This window comes from Puma concolor, chromosome A2, assembly GCF_028749965.1.
Source record: "Puma concolor isolate L17-30 chromosome A2, mPumCon1.1.hap2, whole genome shotgun sequence".
NCBI classification, from domain to species: domain Eukaryota; kingdom Metazoa; phylum Chordata; class Mammalia; order Carnivora; family Felidae; genus Puma; species Puma concolor.
The window spans coordinates 166,035,486-166,047,311 of record NC_141668.1 but is presented as its reverse complement, the minus strand read 5'-3'; the positions used below and the strand labels follow the sequence as shown (position 1 = coordinate 166,047,311).

The window sequence follows — 11,826 nt, the reverse complement described above, 5'->3', positions numbered from 1 at the left end:
CCGGGCCACCTGCTTGCCAACACGACCCGGTCCCCTCAAGCGACAGCACCTCCCTGCCATCTGCTATGCAGAGCTACACAGCCCCACCTGTGACCAGCTTCTGAAGCAGGCCGTGTGTGTGTGTGTGTGTGTGTGTGTGTGTGTACACGCACGCATACACGCACGCCCAGTCTCTGTCTGCCAGCCAGGGGCGGGCCCTGCGGGGGCTGCTATTTATAAACAGAGGCGGCTGCTCTCCAGTATCAGCAAAGGCAGGCAGACAACACTTTCCCTCCTTCCGCCACACTGGGGAGCAGACAAGGAGGGGCTGCGGGTATACCTGACAAGAGCCAACCTGACCCCTCTTGCCCTGGTGGCTCTGGGAGTCCCATGTTCTCAGGGGTGCCCACTATCAATGGTTGGCCCTTGCCCCGTTGCTTGAAGCACCCTTTGGGGCAGTACCCATCCACCCCCTGCCCCCTGCCCTGGCCCTGTCGCAGCACAGGACCCCCTTCTGAGCTGGAACCTCTGTGTGCGATTTCCCAGCCCTGGAACTTTCAGCTAAAGAGACTGGAACGGGGCAGGTCTAGGTTAGCACCCACTGGCGTGGGGTGAGCGGGTGCAGACCACCGGGCTTCCGCTTACCTGTAGCATGGACTCGAACTGATAGATGCAGAGGCCCAGCTCGGCCATGCTGGGCTTGAAGAGCTCCCTCAGGCGGTACTCCTGCATCAGCCGCACGAAGACACAGAAGGCCTCCTCCTCGGGCATCTGGGTGGGTGGGGACAGGCAGGGTGGGAGGGGGCGCTCGCGGCTCTTCTTATGGCCCTGGGGCGTGGTGCTTCGCCTGCCTCTGTTACGTTTAGACTTAACAGAACGCGGACTGCGTAGGCTGCCTGGACCCTCATAACAAACCCCTGGTAAATATCATCATCCCGGTTTCATTAATGGGAAAACTCCTGAGGCTGAGACCACAGGCCTCCTGGCAGGAAACAGGGAGCTGGGACTTGAAGCCCAGGGCTGGCCACCTCCAGCGCCCAAGGTGAGACACCCTCTGGTTTAGCCCCAGCTGTCTCCATTCTCCCCTCCTAGGTCTGCCGGGTTCTCTGGAGGAAACCCTTGGCCCAGCTAACACCGCACTGGCTGACCTAAGCCCTCCGCCTGAGTGCCAGCCCTGGGCGGTGACCAGGCAGCTCCCGGAGGGGACGGTGGACCAGGACAGGCAGCCAGCCCCTCCGAGTCCACCCACGGGGGGCTTGGCCTGGGGCCTGGCGGGGGTCGTAGGTGGGTGGGGAGGGAGGTCTGACCCCAGGAGGACCCTGGATGGGGGCACGCTCTGCTTTGGCCCACCTCCTGGGCTTGTGGCTGGTGCCTGGCCTACCTGCATGAGGAGCAGACCCACGATGAAGGCGCTGCCCTGGCAGTAGCCCACCTCTCTGTCCACCAGGGAGTACGCCTGCAAAGGGGACACACGCTCATTACCGCAGGGGCCCTCCGGGCCGGCGGGCCCTCACAGGCCGGGGTCTGGGCGGTGGAGACCCGCTGGCCCTGGGCCTCACCTTCATGACGTTGAAGAGGACCTCCTGGCCCAGGCTGTCCTGGCCCTTGAAGAACTCGTGCTCTGGGTAGGTGCGGGCGATGTCCCTGCGGATCAGCTTCTCACAGGGCGAGGACATCTTGAGCAGCTCCGAGTACTGGTTCTTGACGGGCATGTCCGTGGCGCTGCACAGGAGTTGCCACACGATGGCCCGGAAGTGGTGGGGGATGCCCTTGCGGATCAGCTCCTGCCAACGGGGGGGGGGGGGGGGGGGGCGGGGGGGGGCGGGAGGCCGGGCTGGACCCTGTCCCAGGGCGGCCTCCCCACGGCCACCCGGTCCAGCCCTGAGACGGGGCTGGCCTGTGGCTCGGTTGCGGCCCAGAGCTGGCTGAGCCCCCGTGCTGCGGACAGAAGCCATGCTGCTTAATGCGCGGTCCCCAGTCCGTCACGGAACAGAGCGGGCGGGAAACAAACGGGTACCTGAGACACCGGCGTGACAGCCACTAGCTTGGCCGGCCCCACCCTGCACCGCGGCCCTGGCCCTCCCGTGTCCTGGCAAGGCTCATCTCCACTTCCGCTCTCTGCCCGCGGGGCCTCAGACGGCCCTGGGACCCTAGTGCTGCCCTCCGGTGGCCCAGTGACCCGGCCGGCCCCCCCCAGCCCCACAGGCCCCGCCACCTTGAGCAGCTTCTCTTTCCTGCGCCTCCACTCCTCCCACTCGTTGGCGATCCGGCCCCACAGGATCCACGTGTCCTCCTCCAGGTGGCTCAGGTTGGAGGAGGCCGAGGAGCTGGACACCAGCGAGGAGCCGCTGTTCCGCCGGGAGCCGTTCATGGAGCGCATCGACTTGGAGTCGGCTTCCAGGAGCCTGGGCAGAGAGGGGCTGGTGGGGGCGGGGCCCCGGCTGCGGCCAACTCCTGCCCCCGCCCCTGGGCTCTAGTGACTCTCTGGGGACAGGGCACCCCCGGGGGAGCCCGGCCCCTCCTCTCAGGAGTCCCAGACTGGGTCTAAGTTGTTCTCGCTGGGGGGCCTTAGCCGGTGCTCTACCCTCTCTGAGCCGTGGTCCTCATTCCCGGGCCCCCAGAGAGGCTAACATCTTTGTGTCCCGTTTGTGTCCAGCACGGGGCTGAGAAGCCCGTGCATTGGCGGACTCAGTCGCGTACCAGCACCGCAGGGCAGGGTTGGTTAAGATCTACGCTCTACGCACCAGGTGCAGGGAGGGCGAACCACTCAGCCAGCTGGCAAGCAGCTGTGTGGCCGTGTGTTTCTGCTGCTCTGCCATCTGGGGCCTCGCTGACCCCGGGGGGGGGGACCACCCTCTGGCAGCCTAGCAGATTCCTAGAGATGGGTAAGGACTTGCCTGCCAAGCGCAGTTTTCCTATGCAGACCAACCAATCTAGAACCCCCAAACCAACCCCTTCCCCTGCTCTGATCACCCCAGGGCCAGGTGCCAGGCAACTAGGCTTGGCCCTGCACCCCCGAGCCCGCTGAGATTACTCGAGCTAGCCAGTCGGCCTCGCTGTTCCTTCCTACAGGAACCACAACGAAGGCTCTTGCTCACGTCCTGCCTCATTCCCTCTGCCCCCTGACCGACTCTGGTGCTTTCCTGGTTAGCCCCACATGGTGTGCCGGGCCCCCTCCTCTTAGAGGCAGTGACTCACAAACTCTCTGTCCATTGACCTCATTGTATCCGAATAATAATACCGCCTACATTTTGAAACCAGGGGAAGGGCCAGAGGAGAAAGGTGGGAAGGCCTGGCTCCAGAGTCAGAGGATTTGTTCTTCCCTCCAACAGAGGCTCAGCCAGCGAAGGCCAGGTTCACTGGCCCTCTTGAAACCTTGGTCTCATCGGAATGGGGAAACCGATCATCCGGGGTTGGAGGACGGCAGAAGACGTCCCTTGTCAAGCCTCCGGTGGGCGCTGTTACTTTGCCGAGGGCCGGGCCCAGCTCTTAGTGTGAGGGGGGGCCCCCGGGAACTTCTGCGTGGAGCCCAGGCTGCACCCCTGAGGCCACTCCCCGCCCCCCAGGCCCCAACTCACCGGTTCTGCTCTTCAAGCTTGGCCAACAGCTCCAGCTCATCGGGGCTGAGGTTCTCGGAGTCAGAGGTGGGGGAGCAGGTGGGGGCCGACAGGGCCTCCTGGGATGAGGAGTCGGGGCTCAGAGTGGGGCTCGCCATGGTGGGCAGGCTCGTCTGCTGCGAGCAGGGCCAGGTCACAGCTCTGTCTGGGGGCCGGAGACATGTATGGTCAGCACTGGGTGGGGGCGCCTACCCTGTCTGGCTGGCTCTGGGCCGACTGAGCCTGCTGCTCGCCTGTGGACATTTCCTCACCTCGGGCTGCCCATCTCTGGTCTGTCCGCTAGGTGCACCCCCCATCCCCACATACTCCAGCCCAGAGGACGGCCATGCTGGCTCCTTCTATGCAAGACACCAGCTACCATGATCCCTGCCTGGGTCCAGGTGCATGGACGGAGACAGAAGGACTGCAGCCAGGGCCCGAGCTGCCCTGCTGTCCCCGGGCATAAAGGCCAGGTCTCAACTTGACATCCCTGAGTCCTCAGCAGGACCAGGGGCAAAGGCTCCCTGTCACTCAGGCCTTGGGGGCACAGAAGCCCCTGCTCCAGTGGCCCTTCCTGACGGCCTTGGTTCCTGTCTCTGGCTAGATCCTGTCCTGGGAGCCCTGCCTCAGCATCCGACCTTCCCCGTCTCATCAACCAAAGTGGGCGGCTGGCACAGCCAGAAACAATTATTCTCTACCATTGATTGGCTGGTGTTGCCAATGGCCGGAAGAGTCGACTCCCCTTGGGCTGGGAAGCCGGGGATGGACGCGTCAAAGTGCTGGGAATGTGTGGCCTGGTGGATGCAGAGCGAGAGCCACAGGCTCTCGTCAGTACCCCGATCTTGGCCGGGCGGCTGCCAGGCCCATTTGTCTGATTTTTCTTGGGGAGGATCTGGCCCCGCCCTCCTGGCAGCTTCCAGAACACTAGCCTCTTGCTTTCTGCCGGCTTCAGGAGAGGCAGCTCAGCACCATGCCGAAAGCGAGGGCTCTGGACTCAGACGAATCTGTGTCTGAACCGTGGTTCCCCCTCAACCAGCTGGGTGGCCTTGGGCCAGTCCCCTGGTCTCTCTGAGTCTCCAAAGACTGAGGATCATACAGGACCTGCTCCAGAAGGTGGCGGTGAACCTGAGTGTGCCACCGCATGGAACGTGGGAGAACGGCGCCTGACACTTAATGACTGCTCTCTAGATGGTGGCCTTGATCATTCGTTCCAGGGCCAGGGCCAACGTCTAGCTGGCCTCCAGGGTTCTGCTATGCCTGGTGTGGGGACTGCTGGCAGGAGCTGCCATCACCCTGGTGGGAGGTTTTAGGGGTGGGGGATGGCTAGGGGAGCGAAGGCAGGGGCCAGGGGCGGTGTTCTTTCCACTCAGTCATGTTTCTGGTAAGCCCAAGCATCAACGGTCTGAGAGGATGGGGATCTCCAGGGCCATGGAGGCGGGAAGAAAGTGCTCCTCCCCTCCCTGTCGCTTTGGACGGCTCCTTCACGCCCCCCTACTCTCCTGCCATAGTCTGTGACAGGAATCCACTATTGCCCTTGGACCCCACGTGACCTGGCTCTGACAGCTCCGCCCGGAGGGGCCCTTGGCTAGGCCCCAGAGAGGGGGCATCTGGTCCCCTAGGCAGCAGAAGGACAATGACAGGACAAGAGTAGACCATTTCACACCTGCCATCAGGTCACTGGGCGCCTACTTGCAGCCTAAACTCAGACCCCAGCCGACACCTGAGGGCCCACTGGGTGGCTGGGCTTGACCCTGGCCATACACTTGATTCCAGCCTCCTTGCCCTGTGCTGCCCTGTCACGGGGTGGGAGCAAGGGGGCATCATTCTTTTTTCACCTTGTAGGGGGCCCAGAACCCTCCCTTCCCAGGTCTCTGTGGCTCCTCAGGGCCCCTGGTTCTGCCTCTGGCTCCCCAAGGCTCTCCGATTCTGTTGGGTGCCGAGGGCTCTGGCTTGGGTGGGCGGTACAAACTCTGGGTGGCGAACCCCAGCAGAACTGGAAGAGCTCTTCCTCCCACGGCCTCGCTGGCCAGCGACAACTGCCCCAGAGAACGGGCCACTCTGCACCGTCTAGCCAGGAGTTAACCTCTCCGGAGAGAGGTGGGGCCCGCTCCGGGCCTACCACTGAGTCAAAGTCTGTGACCAGCCAGGGCAGAGGCGGGCTGTGCACAGGAAGCCCTGACCTGGAAGGATCTCTCTGGGCGGGGAGGAGCTGGGAAGGCAGGCTTGGGAGGTGGGAGAGAGGTGGGGGAGGCGAGCACGGGAGCCTCCTAAGCACCGCTGGGGTGGGGGAGCAGTGGGAGCCCTGGAGCAAGAGACCACACGTGGCCAGGGTGGTGGTCTGGGCCCGCCATCTCAGGAGGCCTGGAGTGCCCTGGTGTCCACGATGCCACCCCCAAAGGACCCGAGGGACTGCTTCAACTCTGGCCTTCTGATTTCAAAACACAACCAGCCACTAGCAGGGCTTGTCCAGATATTTATCACATATTAATGTGGACTTCATACAGGAAGTAAAATTGATTCAATACACACGGCTGAAATTTGCAGTCCGAGAGGCAGAACCTTCTGATCCCTCAGGAACTTTCTCTTGACTCGTCGCCAGATTCTCTAAACACTGCCTGGCGCTGGAAGCTATCCTCCTGATGCGCACACACACACACACACACATACACACCATACACACTAACACACACTCATGTAATTGACCCGCACACACCCACACATAGTTACATACACTCACACACTACCTCACACCCCCTGCACTCACGGCGACACACACGATCTTGCACCCACACCCATGCGTACACACTCGGACACAGGGCCCACTCACACGCATCTACAGTCCATCTCACACCCACACATTCTCACGTGTGCACACACACACACATGCACGCACTTCCTGCACGGACCAGATCTTGCCACTCTTGGGACTGAGTAGGTTGGGACAGACACCGGCCCGCCACCCTCCTAGCCCTGCGGGTGGCCCTGCCTCCCCTCCAGAGAGGCCCAACTCTTCCCGGCTCACTGTCCTTCCCTGATGCTCACTGAGGGCCGTCTGAGGGCCAGGCACTGTTCTGGGCACAGGGAAACGGGGGGAAATAGGCGGATGGGGCACCGCCTCCCCTGCCTGACGGGTACAGAGACCCACAGATGGGGCAGTCCCTTCGAGGGCTGAGGGGCCACCGGCCTGAGATGCACATGCGGGTCCAGTGGGTCTGACGTGCCAGCCTCTCAGCGTCCTTCACTTCAAACCCCTTTGCCTCTGCCCCACCTCAGCCACTTGAATGGGGTCCTGGACCCTGCAGAGCAGGCAGTGGGCCGCCTACCCCTTTGCCTGCTGGCACTCCCACCCTCCACACGTCCACAGGGTGGCGCATGGCTTATGAGGCTGAGCCCATGGCTAAGCTAACCTAGAGGGGTGGGAAGAGACTGCCAGTGTGCTAGGGGCAGGGGGCGCGGGGGCAGAAGGGCCCAGATGCTGGGTGTTTTCTACTTCTCTCCCCCTCTCCGGCTGTTTAGACACTGCCAGCCATGCGCCCTCCTTCTTGAAGTCCTTTTCCACCCAGCTTCAGACAGGCCAGGCTCCTGGCTTCTCTCCCACCTCTCTTCCTGGGCTTCTCAGTGTCCTACACGGCACCTCTTCCTCCACGGGCCTTGCCTCGGCCCCTGTCCCTTCATGCCCCTGGTGGTCTCACTGTCGAGGCTTAAATGATCAAATAAATGCCACCAATTGGGACACTCTCCTTTCCCCAGCTTTCCCTTTCTCCTGAGCACCAGCCAAGATTGCCAACTGGCTCCTGAATATTACCCACCAGGGTAAAAATTGCCACTGTCTGGGTCCCTGCCAGTGTGGTGCCCTGCACTGAGCCTACAACATAGGAGTTGAGAAATTGAACCCACCTGCCCACCCACCCATATTTGCTGAATGCCTGCGAGGTGCTGGGCACCATACTGGGCAAACACCGACGCAGTCGTGGCCCTCCCAGAGCATACAGAGCATAGAGAATAAGAAACGACCATCCAAACTTTCTATTACAGATTGAGAGGCACGCTTGGAAGAACAGATAGCCCAGAAAAGAATCTGGCAGTTCCCTCAAAAGTTAAACACGGAGTTACCCTATGACCCAGCAATTCTGCTCCTAGATATCTACCCAAAAGAATGGAAAGTGCACGGCCACACGCGAACTTGCACATGACTCTTCACAGCAGTGTTATTCGCAACAAAAAGTGAAACAACCCAATGTCTGTTGATGGATGAACAGACAAACAAAATGTGGTCCATCCATACAATGGAATATTACTCAGCCATAAAAAAGGAAGGAGGCTCTGACACCTGCTACAATGTGGATGGACCCGGAAGACATGCTCAGTACAAGAAGTCAGACACAAATGACCACAAGTGACATGTTCCATTTATATGAAATGTCCAGAGGAGGCATATCTGTAGTGGTGGCCGGGGGCCAGGGCTTAGGGTGAACGGGGGAGTGGGGGATTTCTTTTTGGAGCAAGGAACTGTTCTGGAATTAGTGAGGACAGTTGCACAGTGTTGTGAATATACTGAAACCCATTGAACCATTCGCTTTGAAAGGGTGACTTTTATGTTATGTGAATGATCGCTCAGAGAAAATGATGATAGGGATGGGATGGGGTGGGATGGGATGGCAGAGGGACCACAGGGCAGAAGCAGGAGGGAGGCATGCTACTCTAGAGGAGACTGGAGAGTTCTGTAGAGGCCAGACCCCCACTGGGTCCTGTGGACCAAGGCAGGAGCCTGGCTGGCCTTGCATTTTAGGAAGACCTTCCCTAAAGCCAGCTGCTCCTCCTGATGCAGAGGGGCCTCGCTGGGTCTGTGGCGCTGCCCTCCACCCACCTGCTCAGGCCAAGCCTGGCGCTAGCCCTCTGCACTTGCCCAGACCCTTCAGCCACTCCCTACTTGGAGATGGAGACCAAATGTTTTTGCCCGGTGTGCACAGCCCTGCCGGCCTCCCCTTCTCTGTTATCCAAGCCCCACCAGGCTCAGCCCTCTGTGACCACCTGCTTCTTCCTGCCTGTGTCTTTGCACATGCTGTTCCCTCTTGCTGGAAAGGCATTCTCCAACATTTTGAATATTTTTTTTCCTGTGAAATTGTTCCTGTCAACCTCCACCTCCAGCACGCTGGCTCACTTCTCTCCTCTCTGCAAATATCTCCTACAACCCAGCCCAAGGCACATTCTATGGCAATTACTTCTATACGTGCCTGCCTGCCCTACTGGGTCATGAACGTGCTGAGGGCAAGGGCCTAACTTCTTTTTTTTTTTTTTTAATTTAAAAAAAACAAAAATTTTTTTTAACATTTATTTATTTTTGAGACAGAGAGAGACACAGCATGAACGGGGGGAGGGGGGCAGAGAGAGAGGGAGACACAGAATCGGAAGCAGGCTCCAGGCTCTGAGCCATCAGCCCAGAGCCCGACGCGGGGCTCGAACTCGCGGACCGCGAGATCGTGACCTGAGCTGAAGTCGGACGCTTAATCGACTGAGCCACCCAGGCGCCCCTTTTTAATTTTTTTTAATGTTTATTTTTATTTTTGAGACAGAGACAGACAGAGCATGAACAGGGGAGGGTCAGAGAGAGAGGGAGACACAGAATCTGAAGCAGGCTCCAGGCTCTGAGCTGTCAGCAGAGAGCCCGACATGGGGCTCGGGCTCACGTACCGTGAGATCATGACCTGAGCCGAAGTTGGACTCCCAATTGACTGAGTCACCCAGGAGCCCTGGGCCTAACTTCTTTAATTTTCTACTCCAAGATCCTAACACATCTGGAATTTAGCAGGTGGTCGGTAAACATTCGCCAAATGAAGACAAAAATCTCTGTGCTGTTCAGCCAAGTGATCAAGGTCAACACGGACAGTGATAAGTCATACTGAGAGCTTGGGCCCGTGATGAGATGACAAGGGCATGGTCACCTCTGTGTCTTTCCTCCCAGAACACATCACCCCAGTTTAACTACGAGAAAAACATGTGACAAAGCCAGACGAGGGGACATTTTAGAAAATTCCTGACCAGTCCTCAAAACCGTCAAGGTCATCAGCAGTAGGGATAAGCCTAAGAAACTGTCCCAGCCATGAGGAACCTAAGGAGATTTGACAACAAAATGTCACGTGGGATCCAGGATGGGATCCTGGAAGAGGACAAGGAAATTAGGGAACCTGAATAAAGCGTGGACTGTAGTTAATGTATCAACATCAGTCTGTTAATCATAACAAATGTGCCAGACTAACTGAAGACGTTACTAATAGGGGAAACTGGGTGTGGGGTCTACAGGAACTCTCTGTACAATCGTCTCAATTTTTTTTTTTAAAGTAGGCTTTGGGGAGGGGCGCCTGGGTGGCTCAGTCGGTTGAGCGTCCCAGTTTGGCTCAGGTCATGATCTCGCAGCTCGTGAGTTTGAGCCCCGCGTCGGGCTCTGTGCTGACAGCTTGGAGCCTGGAGCCTGCTTTGGATTCTGTGTCTCCCTCTCTCTCTACCCCTAACCCACTCGCATTCTGTCTCTGTCTCTCTCTCGAAAAAATAAACATTAAAAAAATTTTTAGGGGCGCCTGGGTGGCTCAGTTGGTTAAGCGTCCGACTTCAGCTCAGGTAACGATCTCACGGTCCATGAGTTCGAGCCCCGCGTGGGACTCTGGGCTGTTGGCTCAGAGCCTGGAGCCTGCTTCCAATTCTGTGTCTCCCTCTCTCTCTGCCCCTCCCCTGTTCATGTTCTGTCTCTCTCTGTCTCAAAAATAAATAAACGTTAAAAAAAAATTAAAAAAAAATTTTTTTTTAAATAAATAAATAAAGTAGGCTTTGGGGAGCCTGGGTGGTTCAGTCAGTTGAGGGTCTGACTCATGATCTTATGGTTCGTGAGTCTGAGCCCCACATGGGGCTCACCCGCTGTCAGTGCAGAGCCCGTTTTGGATCCTCTGTCCCCCTCTCTCCCTGCCCCTCCCCTGCTGGAGCGTGCTCTCTCTCTCTCTCTCAAAAATAATTAAACATTAAAAAAATAATAATAAAGTAGGCTCCATGCCCCATGTGGGGCTTGAACTCATGACCCCGAGATCAAGAGTTACATGCTCTGACTGAGCCAACAAGATGCTCCACTGTCCTCAGTTCTTCTGTAACGCTGAAACTGTTCGAAAAAATAAACCCTATTTGAAAGATAATTTGAAAAAAAGATGCCATATCAGCGTGGACAGAAAAGTAAAGCACAGTTGTAACACATGCCAGGTGCCGTAGCAAGTAGGACAGGTGCCAGGGCCCCCGACGAGGCCGCGGGGGAGGCAGGACTTGTGCTTGGATTTCTGACTCCATAACCTCTGCCTTCTTTCTGCTTCCTTTCACTTTAGGAATAATACACACAAAACTCGAATGCCCAATTTACTGGGCACTGAGGAAAGTGCAGTCGTTGGTTTTCAAGGGGGAGAGGGGGTGAGTGTGTATGCGCCCTCTCTCAGAGCCTGGCATTTTCAGAGGCAAGAATAAAGACCCCGAGTTTCCTTCCAGTTTGGCTCCCCACTTCCCCTCCCCCCGCCAGCTTCTGATCCTCTTCTTGGAATGGTTATGGGGGACACAGAATCATTTCTGAATCTGATGCCTCAGGAGATGCCATGTGACCCTAGATGCCCAGCCTGCCAGGACGGTCACTGTGGGCCCGCAGACCGCCATGGTCCTGGCTGGCTCCAGCTCCTGGGGAAATGGCCTGGTGTCGGGCCCTTTCCCTTGGCGAGGGGCAGGCAACCGATCTGTAACCTTGGACAACAAGAACAGCAGTTGGAATTCAGGGCTTACTGTCTATCCTCCTCTTTTCCCCAGTTCTCGCTGCAACTCCATGCTGCTCTAGGTGTTTCCATATCCGTGTCTCTTCTTCCATGCCTCTGTGGGTGTGTGTATAACTGTTCCCAGATCTCTTGGCCTCCTGGGAGAACTTCAGAGCCAGTAGCCTGCGTTCAAATCCCTCCTACATCCCTTTCTATCTTTGAGATACACTTTGCCTCAGTCTTGTCATCTGAAAACAGGGTTAACTGTTAAACAGTACCTGCCTCCCAGGTTTTGTTGGGAGGAATACCTGAGCTAAACCTGTCAAGTGCTTAGGACAGAAGCTGGCCCATAGTATTTGTTCCCTGCGGGATGCAAAGTTCCATGAGGGCAGGGGCTGTTTAGCCCACCCTTGGATCCCCAGAGTTCCATCACAGCATCAGGCATCAAATATTTGTGGGATGAATAAACAAACCTCCCC

The 11,826-nt window shown here is 57.9% G+C and overlaps 1 protein-coding gene across 6 annotated transcripts in view; it reads right to left on the bottom strand.

Moving 5' to 3' along the window:
* EVI5L (ecotropic viral integration site 5 like) overlaps window positions 1-11,826 on the bottom strand; it is a 29,812-nt gene that overhangs the window by 13,369 nt on the left and 4,617 nt on the right. For all 6 annotated transcript variants that reach the window (XM_086699204.1, XM_086699208.1, XM_086699203.1 and 3 more), the window contains 5 exons: window positions 3,558-3,741; window positions 2,195-2,384; window positions 1,539-1,763; window positions 1,361-1,435; window positions 625-750 (listed from right to left, as the gene is read on the bottom strand). In XM_086699204.1, coding sequence (XP_086555330.1) covers window positions 625-750; window positions 1,361-1,435; window positions 1,539-1,763; window positions 2,195-2,384; window positions 3,558-3,694 — 753 coding nt within the window. In that variant the 5' untranslated portion in view covers window positions 3,695-3,741. The remainder of the gene's footprint in view (window positions 1-624; window positions 751-1,360; window positions 1,436-1,538; window positions 1,764-2,194; window positions 2,385-3,557; window positions 3,742-11,826) is intronic.